This window comes from Coffea arabica, chromosome 9e (assembly GCF_036785885.1).
Source record: "Coffea arabica cultivar ET-39 chromosome 9e, Coffea Arabica ET-39 HiFi, whole genome shotgun sequence".
Lineage (NCBI taxonomy): Eukaryota > Viridiplantae > Streptophyta > Magnoliopsida > Gentianales > Rubiaceae > Coffea > Coffea arabica.
Genome location: NC_092327.1, coordinates 31,493,525 through 31,513,602, shown reverse-complemented (window position 1 = coordinate 31,513,602; position 20,078 = coordinate 31,493,525). Strand labels below are relative to the sequence as shown.

The 20,078-nt window shown below is 32.1% G+C and overlaps 1 protein-coding gene across 1 annotated transcript; it reads left to right on the top strand.

The window, feature by feature from the left end:
• Positions 1-16,398: 16,398 nt before the first annotated feature.
• Positions 16,399-19,577, top strand: LOC113709368 (tubulin beta-5 chain). Its single transcript, XM_027232117.2, has 3 exons — positions 16,399-16,927; positions 17,754-18,023; positions 18,703-19,577. The coding sequence occupies exons 1-3, from the start codon at positions 16,534-16,536 to the stop codon at positions 19,377-19,379; spliced, it is 1,341 nt and encodes a 446-aa protein (XP_027087918.2). The 5' UTR covers positions 16,399-16,533; the 3' UTR covers positions 19,380-19,577.
• Positions 19,578-20,078: the final 501 nt, after the last annotated feature.

Below are 20,078 nucleotides of genomic sequence, written 5' to 3'. Positions count from 1 at the left end.
TCGCTTAAATTGTGCCACACCACTGATGTGATAGTGGTGTAACACAATTTGAATTATTGAACTTTTGAAAATTAGATCCAAGAAAAACGAGCGAATATAATAAATTTGGAGATGACAAGAAAAACGAGTATAAGACATCATTGTTCTTGTTTTAAAAGGTGGGGTCTCAAACAATTCATATTTTGCTTCTTTTTGACTGGGAGAGGTTCGTCAATTATTAACAAGGAATTTTTTGTTTTTCGAAATTCCACCTAGTTGGCGTACCAAAAAGTCCCAGTCAGGTAAAGAAACGAGAAAAACGGAAAAAAAAAGAGAAAACAATTTAGTGAAAAAATTCATGACCATGATGATGTCATCAGTTGATGCCCCACAAAAAGAAAAGTGTAAAATGAAAGTAGTTAAATCCACAATGTAAATGTGTCCTTTTTTTTCCACAAGTGAACAAAAAGATAAACAAAAAGATAATCAGAAAAATATCCTTTTTTTATTTTCCAAAAAAATTACCTTTCCTCTCTCTTACCACTTGCCCCCCATTATTGACAACCTCCGCCAGTCATCATTAGTTATTTAATATACTTTCATTTTTATTTTTTTAAATGTATAAATATTTTAATATATTATTGTAGATGATATTTTAAATAAAATTTTATTTTTTAAAATAGATTTAAAAAAAAAAACAGCTTATCCAAACAGACCCAGATCTGTCTTAACCTACTAGTATAAAAAGACTTTGTTTAAGACAAAACATATATATTATAAAAGAATCATTACAAATTTACAATATCTGATGATAATATCTATCTTTATGCATCTCAGAATTTCCATCTTGCATGTATTATGGTGACATATGTGTGAATTATCTGAGCTCCTCTAAATTCTCAAAAATGCTTAAATTTAGAAAACCAAAAAACTTATTAACATTTCTCTTTTCGACCTGATTGCTGAATACAGATGAGCTGTTCTCAAAACATCTACTTCTAAGGGGGAAAAATTTATATGCTATTTTTCAACTAACTTTTTATTGGCATATATTCTTCCCAACAAAATCACTACACTAAAAGTCCTATAAACACTCCAAAGGACAGCCAACTAATTAAATGGATGGTCTGCTTTCGAGAAATTTTTTTTCAAAAAAAAATATAAAGACGTTAGTTAACAATTTTTTTAATCTCATGTACACAATAATTCAAAGAAGTTCCATATTAATATTTTAATAAAAATTCTTCAAGATGTGCTAATCAAAATTGTTTAGTGGGTTGGTTGGAGTTGACATGTTAAGCACACTGCATACAGTAGTAATCACTTTCAAGTTTCCAAATAATGAAATGCATCCAAAGAAACATATGGGAAGTTTAGAAATCCAAAATTTTCAAGTAAAAACGTATATTTTTCCTCTTGGGGTAATATCACACGTAATAATATTGTCCAAAAGTTGCTTACAAAAACTCATTTATAAATATCCATAAAAGTAAGATTGAAAGAACAACTGGTAACGTGATATCCATTAGGATGCCTGTCGGCCTCACCCCAATCTCATACTAATTAATACAATATTAATGAACTATTGTAACATGTGATATTTTTTGTTCCTAAATCTTGTGCTTGATTTGCCAACTTGAGCAATTGATCACCAAATAGATAAATAGTACATCAGTGAACATATATTGTTCACTTTAAGTAGCATTGTATCTGTATATGATTTATGTAATTTCTACCACTGGTGCAGATTTAATGAATGATGATCTTTTTGTCATAATTTTGAATCATGAAGTGGGTTAAAAGTGGCAGAAAGGGTAGAAGTTGATGGTACTCTAGTATTGAAATTAAAATTTCAGGGTGCAAAACATTTTAGTACTGCTGAAGGCTTTCCACCCTTTGAATTGACACTAGTTGCCTATATTCACTCACTAAATTAAATTCAAAAGCATGACCTTGTTCTTCTGTTTTCTTCTGTTTCTCGAGAAGAAAGACAATGGGTTATTTTCAAGATAACTAGCCAAAAGCAATTTATGATGGGGTTATTCTGACGGTAATGTTGTTGCTAAGTTATATAATTTTTTTTTGGAATTAAGGGCTAAGGTAAAAATTTAAATGATATTTTTTTTCGCAACGATAATATTTCTATAACCTAATTTATCCTATTCTACGGGAAGTGAAGCTTAAAAAAACTGTGTAAGAACTAAAAATTAGTAGCTATACAGATCTGACTAGACTAAAGAGGTGTTTCGACATCTCCTTTGAATTTTTTTTCACTGCAAGTAAAGTTCGAACCCTCCAACCTATAGTCGAAAGAGGGACTTAATCCCTTTTTAAATGATATAGAAATTTAGAATTTTGTAGATAATTTAAAGCAGTTTCTATTCCATAGCTACATTGTATCTATATCTTTTTCAAACAGGTGGAAAAGGGAATTGAGAATGAAACACATATTCTTTCAAACTACATAAAGACGTTAATAGCAATGGGTGGGAGAAGGAATACTACTATTCTTAAAATTTTCCCCTTAGATTTCTACTTTTGCTGTGCGTTGCAGTTTCGAGATTATAGATCATCATCATATTTCATCATTTTGTCCCTCGTTGCCCCAATTTATAGGGTCTAAAATGCTTAGATACCTTTCAGCTTTTCTTGTTTGTCCTCCGTCTCTCTTCCAATTAAAGGAACTAGAATCAATTTGTGATTACCTTAAGTTTGATTCTTTGTCCTATGACTTCTATAGTTATATTCCAAGAAAAAATAGATAAAGTACACTAATTATTTTCTTGATCTTTTCATACTTTCGAAGCCTTCTTATTACACAAAAGAACTGAAATTTCTTCTCTATTGATTACTTTCGTTAACATGACTTAACTCTTTGCAACACCACATTTGTTTTTTTTGCCTTCCGTTTATGTAATCATCAAAAGCATAGTCTATGAAAAAATAAACATTTTATTTTGGTAATGTTAGCTTATGATCTTGATGATTTTTTTTTTTTTGGAAAAAACAAAAACTAATATTATTAATAAATTAGTAGAAAATCGTCCAACACGATTTACTTAATAAAAAAAAAGTTGCACTAATAGCAGAAAATACATATAGCATGTCACAAATATATCTAATTTTAGAAATCATTAGATTTAATAGAATTATAAAATAAGAAATATTATATTGTGTATCACAAATCATCAGATCTAACCAATTGCACGGCCTGCTCTATAAATATTTGCACATGTCTATTCCTTCAAATCTATTATTCAATTGGTTCAGGTTCAAAACTAATATTGAAATCTGATAAGAAAATCCAAAAAATTTCAGATCTAATATATAAATCTGAAAAAACTCTTAGATCTAAGAAAAATAACAAAAAAAATGAAATAAAACTCCCACTAAGATAGTCTAGAAGAGAAAAAAAAACTCTCATTATTAAATACTAGGAGAGAGAAAACTCTCACTATAATGTCCTAGAAGAAACTTTATTAACATAAAACAAAAATAAAGGAAAAGGAAGGGAGACCTTAGTTTGAGACTAAGATCCCTCTTCTATGGAAGAAGAACGGTGGAGAGAAAGCTGAGAGTAAAGAGAGAACAAAGAGAACAGGTGATGTTGAATGATTTATGTTACAATGTCAGTCTAATTTACAGTGCATCAAAGGAAGGCTCCGTTACTATGACAGCTTCAAAAAGTCAATTTAATTGAAATATATATATATATATATATATATATATATATATATATATATATATATATATAACAAGAAACAGAAATATGAGAGAACTGTCTTATTGATTTGGGCCCTAGAGGTGGTCCGAGTATCTTTATTATCAGGGTTGGTAGCAGATAAGCCACTAATAAGACTTTGCTCCTCTTAATGCTTAAGGGTAAATGGCTATTTTAGTCCTTTACTTTTAGGGTTTTGGCCAATTAAGTCCTTTATTTATGACCCCAACCATTTTACTCCCTTATCTTATCTTCATGAAAAAGTCAATCTAGGACCTCTAACAAGAAAATAAAAGATCTAACGAGAGTTTGGCACATGCACAACACATGCACAGTTAAAAATGATCGTTTTGGTCTATTATTTTCAAGGCCATGTCCAATTTTATTATTTTAGCAATTTAAACCTCATTTTCACAAGATAAAATCAATATAGGACTTCTAATGAGAAAATAGAAAACCCTAGTAGAGTCAGTTCCATGCACTATAAATTACATTTGAAACCAAAAAAAAAAAAAAAAAAAAACAGAGAGAGGGAAAGAGAGACTAGAATTGAAAGAAAAACATGCACACACATCCCAATTGGTATGCAGTGGCATATCTTACGGTAGTGCCCAATTTTATCTCCTATATACCACGGTCAGTGAGTGACGGAGCCAGGATTTTTTTTTTGGGGGGGCCAAAATTGAAATTCCATTCAAAGATGACTAATTCATATATATATATATATATATATATATATATATATATATATATATATCAACTCTCATAATATAAACTAAAATTGAAAAAATTTAGGGGGGGCCAATTTTATTTTACACACATATTTACATATTATGAATTAAAATTCTCAAAACTTAGGGGGGGCCATGGCCCCCCTCTGCCCCCCCTTGGCTCCGTCATTGACCACGGTATACTATTTGGGGCATATGTGTTTGTGTGTGTCTTGCTTTCATTTTTGTTCTTGTAATTTTTTCATTTTTTATTTCAAAGGTAGACTCATTGTACATGAGATTCTAATTCTTCTTTAAAAATCCTACATTAACTTTGGAAATTGGGATTTAAATTGTTGCAATGACAAAATTAGACATGACGTTGGAGGTAATGGACCAAAATGGTCATTTTCAATGGTGCGCGTACAGTACACGTCACTTATTCCTATTAGAATTTTTTACTTGTCCATTAGAGATACTAGATTTTTGTTTTTTGTTTTGGATAAAGATAGGTGACTAAAATGGGTCATTTTAATAGTGCACATGCCATGCACATGACTTAGTCCTAGTATAATTTTTTACTTTCCCATTAGAGATCCTAGATTTTTTTTTTTTAAAAAATAAGGGTATAATTATAAAGGACTAAATTGGTCAAAACTCTAAAGATGAGGGACCAAAATCGCTATTTTTCCTAATACATAATACTCCTATGATAGGTGACAATCGGGGAAAAAAGAAAAAATAAATAAAGGTTTCTCAGATCATTTTAAAAAGTCGAGTTTCCTTAAAGCCAAAGTGAATGCCATGCCTTAATTACGTTCATAAATTTTCTTCAAAATAGCTTTCACTTCTTTAAATAATAATAATATTTTTAGTTAGAAAAAGTTTCTTGTAGTATGTTGTTCACTAAAATGGCAGTGATTTTACATTTTTCTTCGATCACTTTAAGTTTGATTAATCTAAATCTTGTGATCATATATTTTCTATTTGTTAATATGATATATTTTAACTAGTTCCAGTCAAATTAACACGCTCAGTTTTAATTGAAGCATGTATATGGTCCTTAAGGATCCAACTATGTTGAAATTCAACTAATCAGAGAAACGAGACAGAAGAGAGGATAAGAATGAGATGTAAAGAAAAAATGACAACTTTGGAGTACTAGTTTTTATCATAGCATTCTTCGAAGCCTTCTTCTCTCAGGAGCTTGGTACGGCTGGATACAACATCTTGATTTGTTTTCAAACAAATGGAGATGGTTACAAGCAGAGGCGGAGCTAGGAATTGCAATTAGGGGGGACGAGTCTCTGTTATTTGGATCAAACCTAAATAACTTTCAAACATTATTGTTTGGGTCCTTGAGAGGGGGCAAAATGAAATTTTTTATCAATATTTTGGGGGGGAAACAATATAATAAAAAAAATTTTACTTAGAAATTTTTTTTATAACAATTGGAGGGGGGCAAAGTGAAATTTTTTATCAATATTTGGGGGGCAAAACAATATAATAAAAATTTTTTTACTTAGAAATTTTTTTTTTTAACAATTGGAGGGGAGGCGGTTGCCCCCCCTGGCCCCCCCCCCCCCCCCCCCCCCTGGTTACAAGTGGAACTCAGTTTGATCTTTTTTTTAGCAACATTTTGTGCTGGTACAAGAGAATGCAAACCGCAATGTTTGACCATTTTGGAGAAACGAAAAAAGCAAGAAAATCGCTGAATAAGACTATGAAGATATTAATGGTGGGTTTAATTTATGCCATAAAATTGTTTCGAGAAAGGTGGTCACAATGGACTCCTATTTTTCTCAAGTCTAAGAAGGTGTGTTGAATGATTTGTTCTACGGTGTCAGTCTAATTTAGGGTACACCGAGGGAAGATTCCATTACTATGACAGCTTCCAAAAAGTCAATTTAATTGGATAAAAAAAAGGGACAATATCAAAAACCTCCCTTGAGGTTTCTGAATATTTCACTGACTTCCCTCCAAATTTTAAAAATATACTAATTTTCCTTAAGATTAATTATCTTATAACATTTAGGTCCAATCAATAATTAAAAAGCGACATTAGGAGAGAGAAAATAATATGATTTCATCATTATCCCCCCATCTACTACATTATTTAATTAATTTAATACCAATCCACATATTAAAGAAAAATCCTAAAATTTGATACTGATCATTGGTGATCAAATCATGTGTAACATCAAATAGTATATCATTTTATATCTTTCATTTAATACAAGATTCAAATAACTCTTTTTAAGTACATATCAATTATCAAACATGATCAACAACAAATCATCAAAAAAATTTGTAACCAAAATATTACATAGAACAAACTTTAACATCATAAATATTCTTGTTAACATATTAAGGTTAGTTGTTGAGATTTTTATGGAATTAAAGTTCGCTCTTTGTAATATTTTAGTTACATAATTTTTTGATTATTTGTTGTTAGTCATATTTGACAGTGAGTTTGTAACTGAAAATAGCAATTTGAATCTTACATTAAGTGAAATATATATAATGATATACTATTTTTGATGTCATATGTGATTTAATTCCTAATGATAAGCAGCAAATTTTAGTATTTTCTTTAATGTTTGGACTAATATTACATTTATCAAACAATTTAGTAGATGAGGGGCAATCAATGGTGGAATCATATTATCTTCTCTCTGCTAATATCTCTTTTTAATTGTTGGCTGAACCTAAATGTTACAAGATAATAAATCTCAAAGGAGGTTAGTATAATTTTTAAAATTTGGAGGGAGGCCAGTGAAATAGTCAGAAATCTCAAGGGAGATTTCTAAAATTATCCCAAAATAAGAAACAGAAATCTAAAAGAATTGTCTTATTAATTTGCAAGTATATTCATAAACTATTAGTTTTAAAATGATAACAAAACTATACATTTGCTTTTTTATTAGGATTTTAAGATACTAAAATTCTACTTTCACTTTGATCCTATAACTTTCCTAAAAATACAATGTGCGATCCGAATATTAAAAACATTAAAGTTTGATCCAGTGGTCAGCTAAATGATTTGGTGCTTATGCAGTCAAACATGCCATCATCTCATCATTATTTCATCACTCATCACCATCTTACATTGAAAACTTAAAAGATAGAATAAAACATTTTCAGGATTGCTCTCTTGGCATGATCAAGATTGTTGATTATTTTTTCTGTAATACAATCATTCGTTGTATTGCATGCCTAAATAAACATGCGATTATGCTAGTAATTAAAAAAAAAGGAGTAAAATACATCAACCATTGTATTTAATTCAACTAATGGCTTAATCCAACTACCAATAAGTTAGAGGAGATTGTGTTTAAATCAACTAACCAAAAGCTTAAAACCACGAAATTGTATATATTCTAGTGATCACGATTTAAATCATTTCCTAACCTTTTCTCCTTGTACATGTGAAAATTCGGGAATTTCATCCACAAAGGCAAAGTTATATAAAGAATTTTTGCAAAATATAAATTCAAATTTTTACTTGTCTCCTCTTTTGATAGAGACGTACTTGCGAGGAAATCTTGATTTAATGGCTAAAGTTTAATCTTTGGAAAAATGCGCCTTGGGTTCAAATCCCTCATTTTCCTTCACTACTTCTTAAAATCCAATCCTTCCCTGCAACCAGAAAAAAAGATACATACTCAATTGGGTTGAAGTATGAAACTATAATTAGTTGAGCCCTATTTTGCAATTTCAAGAGAAGCGAAAGGGCGAGGAAAACTCGCATCAACGCACGCGCCGCTTAGAGTTGTAGTTTCCTTGCGCTGCATTCCACCAATTAGAACAAACTTTTGACTTATCCCTTTTAAATTTGACCCACTAAGTACTTTGTCGGCACTAGACGACTGAACGAGTAAACACAAAGGCCCTGTTTGTTTGATGAGAAAAGCAGACATGGAGAAAGTAAAGTGAAGTGCGGTAAGGAAATGGAAATTAATTTTCTCAGTTGTGTTTGATTAACATGAAAATGATGCAAGAAAATATAAATTCTTGTGTTTTTTTTAGCCGAAAAGTCACAAAAAATTGGCTAGTATGTCGATTAATAGAAAATATTCAACATTGAACTTGTTCATTTCTGGTATTTAATATATGTAAAATAACATGCAATAAATATAACATTTTGCATATTGGAAGAGTTGTTTACCTCAAAATTAATCATATTCTTTAACCATAAGTTTACATATGTATGTATGTATGTATGTATATATGTGTGTGGGTGTGTGCCTGTATATATATATATATATATATATATATATATATATATATATATATATATATATATATAATGTGTATAAGTTATATAGACCTAAAAGACTAGCATAAAATATAAAAGAAAAAAATGCTAATGTAATATAATTCAACAAATTACTGATTCATTAATTGTTAAAATAAGGATAAAATGTCTAACTACAAGCCGGTTTTTTGAATTGTAAATTTTAAGATATTCTGATTTATGTAGAAGTTTAGAATGGAGGAAATAGTTTAGAAAAAAAGGATTAGTAAAAGAATTCTAATTAGCTAAAACTATCTTGTAACTCACTTTCCTATCAATTTTAGCAGGAAAAATTTTACAAGAAAATGAGCGCTTATGGGAATATTTTATATAATGAATCCCATAAGTTTCTTGAAAATACGAACATTCAAAACTTGCAGAAAAGTTCTTTTCCTTCCCTCTTTTTTGGCAAACAAACACCATGCAAAGCACTTTGCATTTTATGTTATTCTTTATTCTCATCTAAGATATTTTATTAGCTGAGATCAATAGTTCATAGTATATGCTTGGACAGCTTGGACTTGAAATCATGTATTAGGGTTCATAATTATCAAATCTGTCATTCCAACAACTCCATCAATCCACTAGCATGGGAGTACAACAATTGTGGGGAATGTTGAATGTTGACTCATCTAATCTAAATCCACTTATATGGAATATCAAAAAATGACCCACGTAAGCCCATTTCATCTTTTCTTTTCCCTTCCTTTTTTTTTTTGGGTGGCACTTTTGCACAGGTTAAACAAATATACGATCTACTTTTGTTTGAATGATTCTGGAAGCACTTTTAAATCTGAAACCTAAAGAAATCCCTCAGCACTCTTCATACTTGGAAGTTTTCATATTTTTATGATAGTTTTAATCATTGAGTTGGTTGGTATGAATTTTCTACATTATAATTAGCGTATGCAAAAAGTTATAGTGGGAAAGTAAAAGAAAACAAATTGCTTTAGACTACCCTAGTCAAGAGATGTAGATTAAGTATGTCTACAAGTGTGTCTGGATAGTAGATTATTTGGGATAATTTTTTTGAAAACAATTGTAACATGCGATATATGTGAGATAAAAAAATGATTAGAAAATATGTTGATACTGCAAATAAATAAATTTTGACAAATAAAGATAATCACATTCAGGTATCAGCAATGGTTCATACCCTAGTTTTTTTTCCTCTTTTTTTTTTTTTCAAAAAAAGATACCGTTCCACTCTTCTCCACGTCCGTCTCACCTTCAACTGCCATACTCAAGATTCGAAACCGAAATGTTACTCGACACCTTAAAAGAATCTGTTAGATGCGATATAACTAGGGTTTGATATGGTTTTGTGGAGGGACATTGAAACACTAGTGTTAGTAATTAAGTTATGAAATGAATAGAGGAAAGAAAAGGAAATGGCAAACCTCAGTTAGGGCATTCTCCTGGGCTGCATCACTTGCATCCTCCTTTACTTTTCCAAAACATGAATCATCTATAATTCCCACAGCAATTACAGAACCGTTTATATAACTTAAAGTGTCTATATGAAATGAATAGAGGACATCCTTTTTTGTCTCACACATATATGCACTATGTCCGTTGAAAACAGCCAAGATACCATCAAAAAATGGTTCAGAATTTAGGCATAACCTTGTCAATAAAGTTGCAGAGTCTTCCTATTTACATTGAAGATCACTTAGATGGTGACATAATTTTTAGCAACTTCATTTAAAGTATCTGAACCACGTCGTATTTCTCAAACACTTATATTTCATTATCTAAAATCTCACCCTATAAAATTATAATTTATACATTCATGTAACTATTTTTTCATTTTCCAGATTAGGGTGTTTGTAATGTTACCTATGTACTAAATAAAGTGTACACCATTCGCTTCTAGATGCTAATTCAAAAAAGGATTTGTCAAACGAGTGCTTATTCTTGTTAAGAGTGTTAATTTTTTTACAACAGCAAAGTTAATTCAAAAAAAAAAATTTAAATATATCTCCTGTTTGGCAAATAAGTTTTTGGTCAAATTTGTCTGTTATAAGTTTTTTAACAACTTTAACTAAAGTAATCTCAAAATTTTTAAACAATCTATTTCAAAATATTTAAAAATTTACACACTTCAAAAATATTTTCTACAATTTTTACAATAAATTACAGTAAAATTTTAGACAAAAACTCAAAAAACTCATTTGCCAAGCAGAGCCTATTGTGCAGTAAACATAAATAAATGTATCTCCATTGCGAATTAGATATAATTTAAGTATGTTAATAAGTGTTTTTTTTTTACTTAAAATATTAACGAATGTCTAGTAATCACTCCGAACCATAGAGAGCTACTTAACGCTGCTAATGTAACCAGTGGAGATTTTGACACTTATGTCAAATCGGTCGTCATGGGAACAAATGACTCATTTGGATTTTTGACTGGGCCAGCGCGGGGTGTGAACTGGCGACGGATTGGACTAAAATTTGAAACACTAGATAAGGATACGTAGCGGTGTAACGTGCAAAAACACGTGATTTTGACTTTTGGTCATTCTTGCTTTAACTCCATTCACCATAAGTCCGTGTTTAAAGTAGGCTTGGCTATGATGGGTTTCAATCTTTTTCTTTCTCTTTTTTTTTGGGATAAAACAAAGTCAATATTATTAATAAACTAAATAAAAATTATCTAGTATGATTTGTTTGATAAGAAAATTGTATTAATTATACAAAAAATATATAGAAAATATCATGAATATATTTGATTTGAAAAATCATTAGATTCAATAGAGTTATAAAATATAAAAGATTATACTGTAAATTACAAATAAAAAAATTATATTATGAATTACAAATCAATCTTTTTTTTCTTTTTTTTGTTCAAGATAAATTGATGCGTTTCCACTCAATTGAATAATATATGGAATTAATCTGACATGTGACTGAAGCTTTATCCAAAGCATCTTTTGTAGTATTTTGAGTTATTCTACAATTAAATCATAAAGTATTCGAAGTGCTGCCAGATGGGCACTGGCTAGGGCACTTTACCTGTACACACTTTACTATTCAAGTATAAAGATTAACATGCATTGCTTTCTTTTCAGGATTTTTGGATAGAGTATTATTCCAAATAATTATTTGAAATAATTACTATAACATTTTTTGTGATGTGATGTATATGAGATAAAAAAGTGGTTGGAAATATAAAAAGATACATTGAAAAATGTATTTATGATGCAAGCGAAATTTTTTTTTTTTGAAAAAATTTGCTATCCCCGGTTGGATTAGCCCTAGTTATATTTAGCAATTACATCACATTGTGTTTTTTTTTTTGGGCTGGAGAGAAGGAAGGGGGGGGGGGGATTTCATAGCATAACTCAAAAAGGGTTAAAGATTTTAAGGTATGCTTGACACAAATGCAAGCTACATGGAAGTATGCACGGTGTGGTCCATGGTTTGTATTTCGATTTTAAATCAGAGCTTGTTTAGAGTTGCGATAGCTTTCAAGAAGTATTTTAATTAATACAAGTTTTTGTCAAAGTACTTATTAAGTGCTTAATCATATTGTTTGGGTGCATATTTGCATAATTTCTAGTTGATAATGTATAATTTTAAAATTCTAAAGCATATTTATCCATTCATTTAATTTAAAATTTATATAAAATTATTAAAGTTAATTTTTTTTTTTTTGGACGTAAGCTAATCAATTGATATAACTAAAGGAAAGCTATCTAAATTAGCCACCTCTTCGCAGTGATCTACCAAGCTAGCTTTCACTAACTTACCATCGCATGAAATAAGGCATAGCAAGGCTAAGATAGAATGCACTTTCTTCATACATGGATTAAGCACTATGGTAAAGCTATATGTCTTTCTCATTGTACTTCATAAATTTCTTTTAATAAAGTTTAGGATTGACAATCCCTCCCCTACGTGAAAAAAACAAAAGAAAACAACAAAAGAAGGAAATGAAAACTTTTAGAACCAAAACTTTTTGGAAGAGACACTTTTTTAAGTCATATATGGCCTTCTTCTACGTCCCAATATGGACCATGCTCATGATTCATCGATTAAGACTGTGGCTTTCACTTATTTGCCCTCCAGCACGTATTACTTTAACCATGAAAACTGGAAATAGCATCGAAGATAAAGGTATAAGAACTGCCTTTTACGTTGATGATTATCTCTTAATTCAGATATGAGGATTTAGGACAAGACGACACGAGAAAAAGCAAACAGATTCGTCACACGAACAACTTCAATGCTACCGAGGTCCAAGCGAGCATATCGTTTGGATTGCTATTTTTAGGAATTTTTGTTAAAAAATGAACTGGAAAAAGGTGATCGAAAAATGTAAAGCAAAAAGATGATTGGAAAAATGATATTAGAAAATGTGTTCACGGAAAACGTAAAAATTTTCTGCAAAAAATCACAATCCAAACAGAGCAATATATGTGAAAGTTGTTTTCGACAAGTAGTTATAATTACCTTTCACACCACGTTAACTGTATATAGTCTTATTCACATGAGGTCGTCTTGTAATACTTTTGCAATATTAAGTGTTTGTTTACTTATAGATCATCTGATAACAATTCATATTGATTATAAATACGTCTAAGAAATTTGAGATTGCATACCTTTGTACTCGGAAACACTTTGTCGATAGGGTCAGATCAGTCCGAACAGCCTAAAAACATTAAAGCTGAGCCTTTAATATCATTCGGTAAGAATGAACTTAAACCTCAAAATGAGGCCCAAATAATTGTGAGCAAACTTGGGCTGAAAAAGGCTTAGCCAGATTAGAGCCCAGCTGAACCAATTAAGTATATTTAACTATATATATATATTTTTTTATTATAATGATGTATCCTTATTAATAATTACATCCATTACAACGTGCATAATATGTAATTTATATATAGTGGCAAAATAAAATATTATACGCATATTATATATAATTACGTGAGGTTGGGTCAAGCTCAAATTAGGCCCAAAACTTTAATATCTTTGTGAGTCAACCATGAACCTTACACTTCAATCCCAAAACTCGAGCCCATGCCCAAAAACTTGAAAGCCTACTGCATCTTTTGAGCAGAGCTTGAACTTTTCAGAAACCCGATTACGAAAACAATTGCAAGAACTACCTCAAATCATTTGTTTAAGTCCATTAATAGTCAAAAACTCGTGTGAGATAACACATTTTCATTTTAATACTGTGGCAACTCATTTTTTTTTTTCAATAAATTTACTCATCCTAAGGATTTCTTTGTCTTCTGTTGATGAAATAAACATAAATAACATATAATCTCTTCAAATTAAAGTATATGTGAACTTAATTTGAAAGTTTCAAAAAAATTTCATTTCTCGAAAATTTTCAAAACCAACTCCCAGTAGAGGAGTTAGCCACCACATTAATAGTGGAGTGGGAGGTCAAGGTTCAAATCACTTGTCTCCCATCAATGTGCCTCTATACGAGGAATGTTCTAAATTCATACCGATGAGTGGTGCACCCGTCTGGTCTGATGGTGGTTCAATCTCCATCAAGTTCCCTTGACTCGATTGGGCCACTCTTTAGAGTCGATTCTCATAGAGTAGGTTCCCCCTCCCCCCGTAGGAGTAGGAGTAGAAGTATGATAGGTTAGACTAGATATACCGTTACGGGAAAAAAAAGAAGAAAATTTTCAAGATATTTGCAGTAAGGCCACAAAAGCCTGTTACTCTGAGCCAGGCCTTGATACAAAATTTGAGCAATTTTTCCATTGGTGTCCAACACTTCATGGGCTCCAATTGAGGGTTCAATCCCCAGCCACAGATAACAGTCTTAATCAAGGTCCATAGTGCTGCGTCAATTCTATGCAATCAATTTCTTGCATTGATCACCGTACTAATGAAATTTGTCCTAGTCGCCATCCTAACCAAACACCAACAAATAACTATTTACACATAAATTATTATTATTTTTTTACTTTTGTAAACTAATTCCATTTTTAAATAACTATTTTGATAGTGTATATGCTATGGGAGAACTGAATTAAAAGCACAATGTACATAAGAAAGGAATCACTTGAAAAGGTAGACTCCACATATGAAAACTTTAGCCACGTTATTGCAATATTAAGTGAATTAGCACAAATATATGGCATAAACTCAATTCATTCTTTAAAATCTTATGCTTAAACATTTAAACTTCAACAAAGAAAGATTTGAACTTCAGCCAAGAAAGAGGAAGGGTTATAGTTACAGAAATCATACAAATATACCTGAGTAGTTTATGCCAGCACAAGTTGATTCAATTGATAAAAACTGTCATATTTTAAAAAAAAAGTCATGTATTTGAACACTATTTTACCTTTTATCAAAACCTATGATTTCAAGAACAATGCCCTTGATATATGGTAGTTTAATCGAAATTGAATCCGTGCAAAATTTTTTTTCCCTACCAAAAAAAGAAAGTTTTGATTCAAGCCCAAGTGAAGGTCTATTTAATGCAAACTTTGAAGTCAGCCTCAAGGTTTCTGCATGGAGTTATGGACACCGACACAACACAGATTTGGGAAGAATCTGAATGTAAAAATTTATTCATGCTATTCTTGCCTTCTTGGGACTCGAGCCAAAAGTAAAGTAATCCTTTCCATCTTTGTAGTACTAATTTAGATGGCAAAACAAAATCACTTAAATTGTTCATTTGGATGCCAACCAGTAATTCTCAAGAAATGCTTTTGAGTACATCATAATAAAACTTTGGATTGATGTTTCCTTACTGATCATGTAATACTGGTAAATTTGATGCATAACTTACTTGAATTTGAAATATTCTTGTTACTCGTATGCTTGAAAATTAACCTAAAGAACTTATATTTGATACGTTAAAAACCTTTATCCCAAATTATAAATGGGACTAACATTAACACGTCCAAGGATCCGTTTGGAATTGCGGTAAATTATTTAAAAGTATTTATCTACTAGAACATTTAATAAAAGTATTTATCTACTAGAACATGTAATAAAAGTATTTATTATTTGCTTAAGTACTTTTAAATATATTGTTTGGAAATATAGTTTAATAAATACTTACTGTATTGGGTAATGTGTTATTTGTAAAATTTAAAAAGTGTTTATCTCTTTATTTGGTTCATAATATAACATAAAATGATTAAATTTGATGTTTTATTTTTTAAATCACAAAAACTACTCTAAAAGTACTAAATTTGAGCTTTTGCTAAACGTGCTTCTAACACCAAAATCTCAACTCTTAAATTTATGGGATGATATTCATCAAACACTTTGAAAGTATTTTTAATATCTAAAAGTACTTTTTTTTAATAAAAACATTACAACTCCAAATGGGGCTTAAATCAAATGATGTTAATTGTCATTTCCCATCTTGTACTTCAAAATTTTCTCAAAGAAAATAAAATTTTGATTCTAAACCAAAAAAAAAAAGGAGGAAGAAAACGAGAAAAGGCAAAAACTTCAAATTAAACAAGAATCCACCTACAACGTTTTTAACAGATACAAATATAAAAATCGCTAAAATCAAAGTAGTGAATCATTTTAGTTTATTTCGATGTCAAATGTTTCGGTATAAGATTTTTCTTACACGAATTGCATGAAAAAAAAAAAACCAAAAACAAACCACAAATCCAGGTCATGATTCATCAGCAAACATCCATTAACCTTGTGATTGGCCCATTCCCACTATAAAAGTCCTCAACCCCCAAACCCTTTCCTATTCCCCTCCATTTCCTCTCCTCCACAGCTCCACTCCCCAAAAACAGCCACTCTTTCACACACACTCAAGTCATCCACCCAACAAAAAATCCAACCCAAAAAAAAAAACACCAAAAACAGAAGCGAAAATGAGAGAAATCCTTCACATTCAGGGTGGCCAATGCGGCAACCAGATCGGAGCCAAGTTCTGGGAGGTCATTTGCGACGAGCACGGCATTGACCACACTGGAAAGTACTCCGGCGACTCAGATCTTCAATTGGAGCGCATCAATGTCTACTACAACGAAGCCAGCGGCGGAAGATATGTTCCCCGGGCTGTTCTCATGGACCTTGAGCCCGGTACCATGGATTCCGTCAGGTCCGGCCCTTATGGTCAGATCTTCCGCCCGGATAACTTTGTTTTTGGACAATCCGGTGCTGGGAATAATTGGGCTAAAGGGCATTATACTGAGGGTGCTGAGTTGATTGATGCTGTTCTTGACGTTGTTAGGAAAGAAGCTGAGAATTGTGATTGTTTGCAAGGTCGAATTTCGTTTTCCTCTTTCAATTTTATGGAACTTCGGTTTAATATTAATTAGATCTGGGTTTTGTTTTTCTTTATTGTTGGAATGTTGTTTTTTGGGTATAGATCTGCATTTTTTGCTATATTCCATTTGCGGAGAGTTATGAAAATTTGCTGGATCTAGCTTTTGGGTTTTGTGAAAATTAACGGATTTATGGTGTATATTTGATTTTGCATCGTTCTTCACCTGAGAATTGTAGTGCACGCACGTGATATCCTAATTTAAAGTCTGTGAAAATGGCGCGCTTGGATTCTTGATTTTGGGCTATTCCTTTTTCTCTTTTTCGTTGTACAATAGGTACAATATGGAAATGCCCTTTACAGTAAATGGCCTAAATTCGTGCTATTTGTACTAATTATGCTTCCAAACGTCTCTATCTCATTGGCTTTTGGTTTCGTAACTGGAATGCATTTGGGTTTTGTAATTTTGCCATCTACGCCTCTGAAGGAAGCTTTTTCGAGTTGGTAGATCTCACTTTTGTTGAGGATGTAGGTATATACGAATTTTTTATATTGATGTTATCATTGCCAATTTAAAATCAGTGGTGATTTCATTTAGGTGACATTTAATAGCTTTTTTTTTCTAACTTGCTTACCTGTCATGCTAATGTGTGGAATGGTTTTGTGGTGGTCTCACGAGGCAGTATGTTGTTTATTTGTTAACCTGAGGCTGATGTAATTGAGATGAAATTTTAGATACTGGTGCTTAGATTTTGGTTGGCTGTATCTTGATTGACGTATTGCTTGCTGTTAATGATTAGTGCTGATGATTATGTTGTTTAATAGGATTTCAAGTGTGTCATTCATTGGGTGGAGGTACTGGATCTGGTATGGGCACACTTCTCATTTCAAAGATCAGGGAGGAGTATCCAGACCGCATGATGTTGACGTTTTCGGTCTTTCCTTCTCCTAAAGTATCTGATACTGTGGTCGAGCCATACAATGCTACACTGTCTGTCCACCAACTTGTTGAGAATGCAGATGAATGCATGGTTTTGGATAACGAGGCTCTATATGACATCTGTTTCCGTACTCTCAAGCTGGCTACTCCTACTTGTAAGTCCTCATGCTGACTACTTAGGTTTGATATTTGACTTTAATATTAACTTTGTGGTATGCATTTTTAACCCATATTTATGGTCTGGTGGCTAGGGGATAGGGGTTAATGCCCTTCGCTGATCCCCTGACCAGTCAGGGTGGGAGGGATTTGGGGTAAAAAAGGGGGGGGGGGAGGGGCCAGAAAAAAGCCCAGGTTTATGGTAAAACAGCTTGGGCTTGAAATTCCTAAAGATTTTATGGTTTTTGGTTTTTCCCTTTTTTTTCAATAATTAATGGGTAGAGGTTAAATGTGGTAATAAGTTTTACTGTAGTATTGGTCACTTATTAGCCACTCCATGTGCTTGGTTGGTGGTGGTTGTTCTTTGGCGTTTTCTTTTCGGCCACAGTTTACATTCTTAACGTGCCTCTCTTCATTTGGTTGATTAACTTCAGTTTTTCAATGCATACACATGCTCTGTCTCCATCTCCCTCTCTTTCCCTCTCTCTCACACACACACACAAAACAAAAACATCAAGGACATAGGTTTAACTGATGTTCTAGAAATATGGGATGTTTTGGTTGTTAGTTTGCTTCTTGTATTTGCCTGAGACTAGTTTATATGAAAGCTTTTGACATGGATCAAAATTTGAACCGGGAACACTTGCTAAATTGTGCTTGTTTTTGGCTGTACTTCAGTTGGTGATCTCAACCACCTCATTTCTGCTACCATGAGTGGTGTCACATGTTGTCTTCGCTTCCCTGGACAGTTGAACTCTGACCTGCGTAAACTTGCCGTTAACCTTATCCCATTCCCACGACTCCATTTCTTCATGGTGGGCTTTGCACCTTTAACATCCAGGGGTTCCCAGCAATACCGTGCTCTCACTGTCCCTGAGCTGACACAGCAGATGTGGGATGCAAAAAACATGATGTGTGCTGCTGACCCACGTCATGGTCGGTACTTAACTGCTTCAGCCATGTTCCGTGGCAAGATGAGTACCAAAGAGGTTGACGAACAGATGATCAATGTCCAGAATAAGAATTCATCTTACTTCGTTGAATGGATTCCCAACAATGTCAAGTCCAGCGTATGCGATATCCCACCCAAGGGTCTGAAAATGGCATCTACTTTCATTGGCAATTCAACTTCCATCCAGGAAATGTTCAGGCGTGTAAGTGAGCAATTCACAGCTATGTTTAGGCGCAAGGCTTTCTTGCACTGGTATACTGGTGAAGGAATGGATGAAATGGAGTTTACCGAGGCTGAGAGCAACATGAATGATCTGGTAGCTGAATACCAGCAATACCAGGATGCCACTGCTGATGATGAGGAATATGAAGAGGAGGAAGAAGAAGTAGGAGCAACAGCATGAGGCATCTTTCACATTTCATCAGTTTGCTGGAGGGTTATGGTCTGTTTGGTTTCTTTAAGTGGGTGATGGTGTTTGTCATCAAGGGATCAATTAGATTGATGTACCAAGTAGTATGGTGTATGCTATGATTTGTGTTGTATTTGAGTTGGGTTTATTACTCTGGTATTAAATGTGAATCATGTGTAATTTGAACTTGTATATTCGTTGTTTGTGTTATAGCTTTTGGCTTTTAATGATAGTTTACCTGAGCTAGAATGAAAACAGAAAAACACAAAGATGGTTTGACATCAGAAATATTTTGTTTTGTTTTTGACTGTAGCCGATGTTATCACGTGATCGATTGGATGCATGGTTTTACTAAAATGGAAATTTTTAACCTGGCCAACAAAAACAAAAGGATGATGGTTGCCTTCAAAATGTCTTTGAAAATGGGGCAATGGAAAAGGCTCACATTTGGGTAGACAAAGTTTTAAAAGATTCAATGGGTCAAATTGAAACTCATTGTTTTACCAAATCATGTGACACAATTTAAATTATTGTATCTTTGAAAATTGAATTTATTTGGTGTGACACAATTTAAATTATTGTATTTTTTAAAATTGAATCGACTCAAGTTTTGATTAATTGAATTTATTTGGTGTGACATAATTTGGATCATTGTATTTTTGAAAATTGAATCTACTTAAGTTTTGGCTAACC

What these genes read in the sequence shown, in the direction of transcription:
- LOC113709368 (XM_027232117.2), top strand. Translation starts at nt 16,534, where the DNA reads ATGAGAGAAATCCTTCACATTCAGGGTGGCCAATGCGGCAACCAGATC. An exon ending in GAATTGTGATTGTTTGCAAG is followed by an intron (nt 16,928 to 17,753) that starts GTCGAATTTCGT and finishes GTTGTTTAATAG; the next exon opens with GATTTCAAGTGTGTCATTCA. An exon ending in CAAGCTGGCTACTCCTACTT is followed by an intron (nt 18,024 to 18,702) that starts GTAAGTCCTCAT and finishes GCTGTACTTCAG; the next exon opens with TTGGTGATCTCAACCACCTC.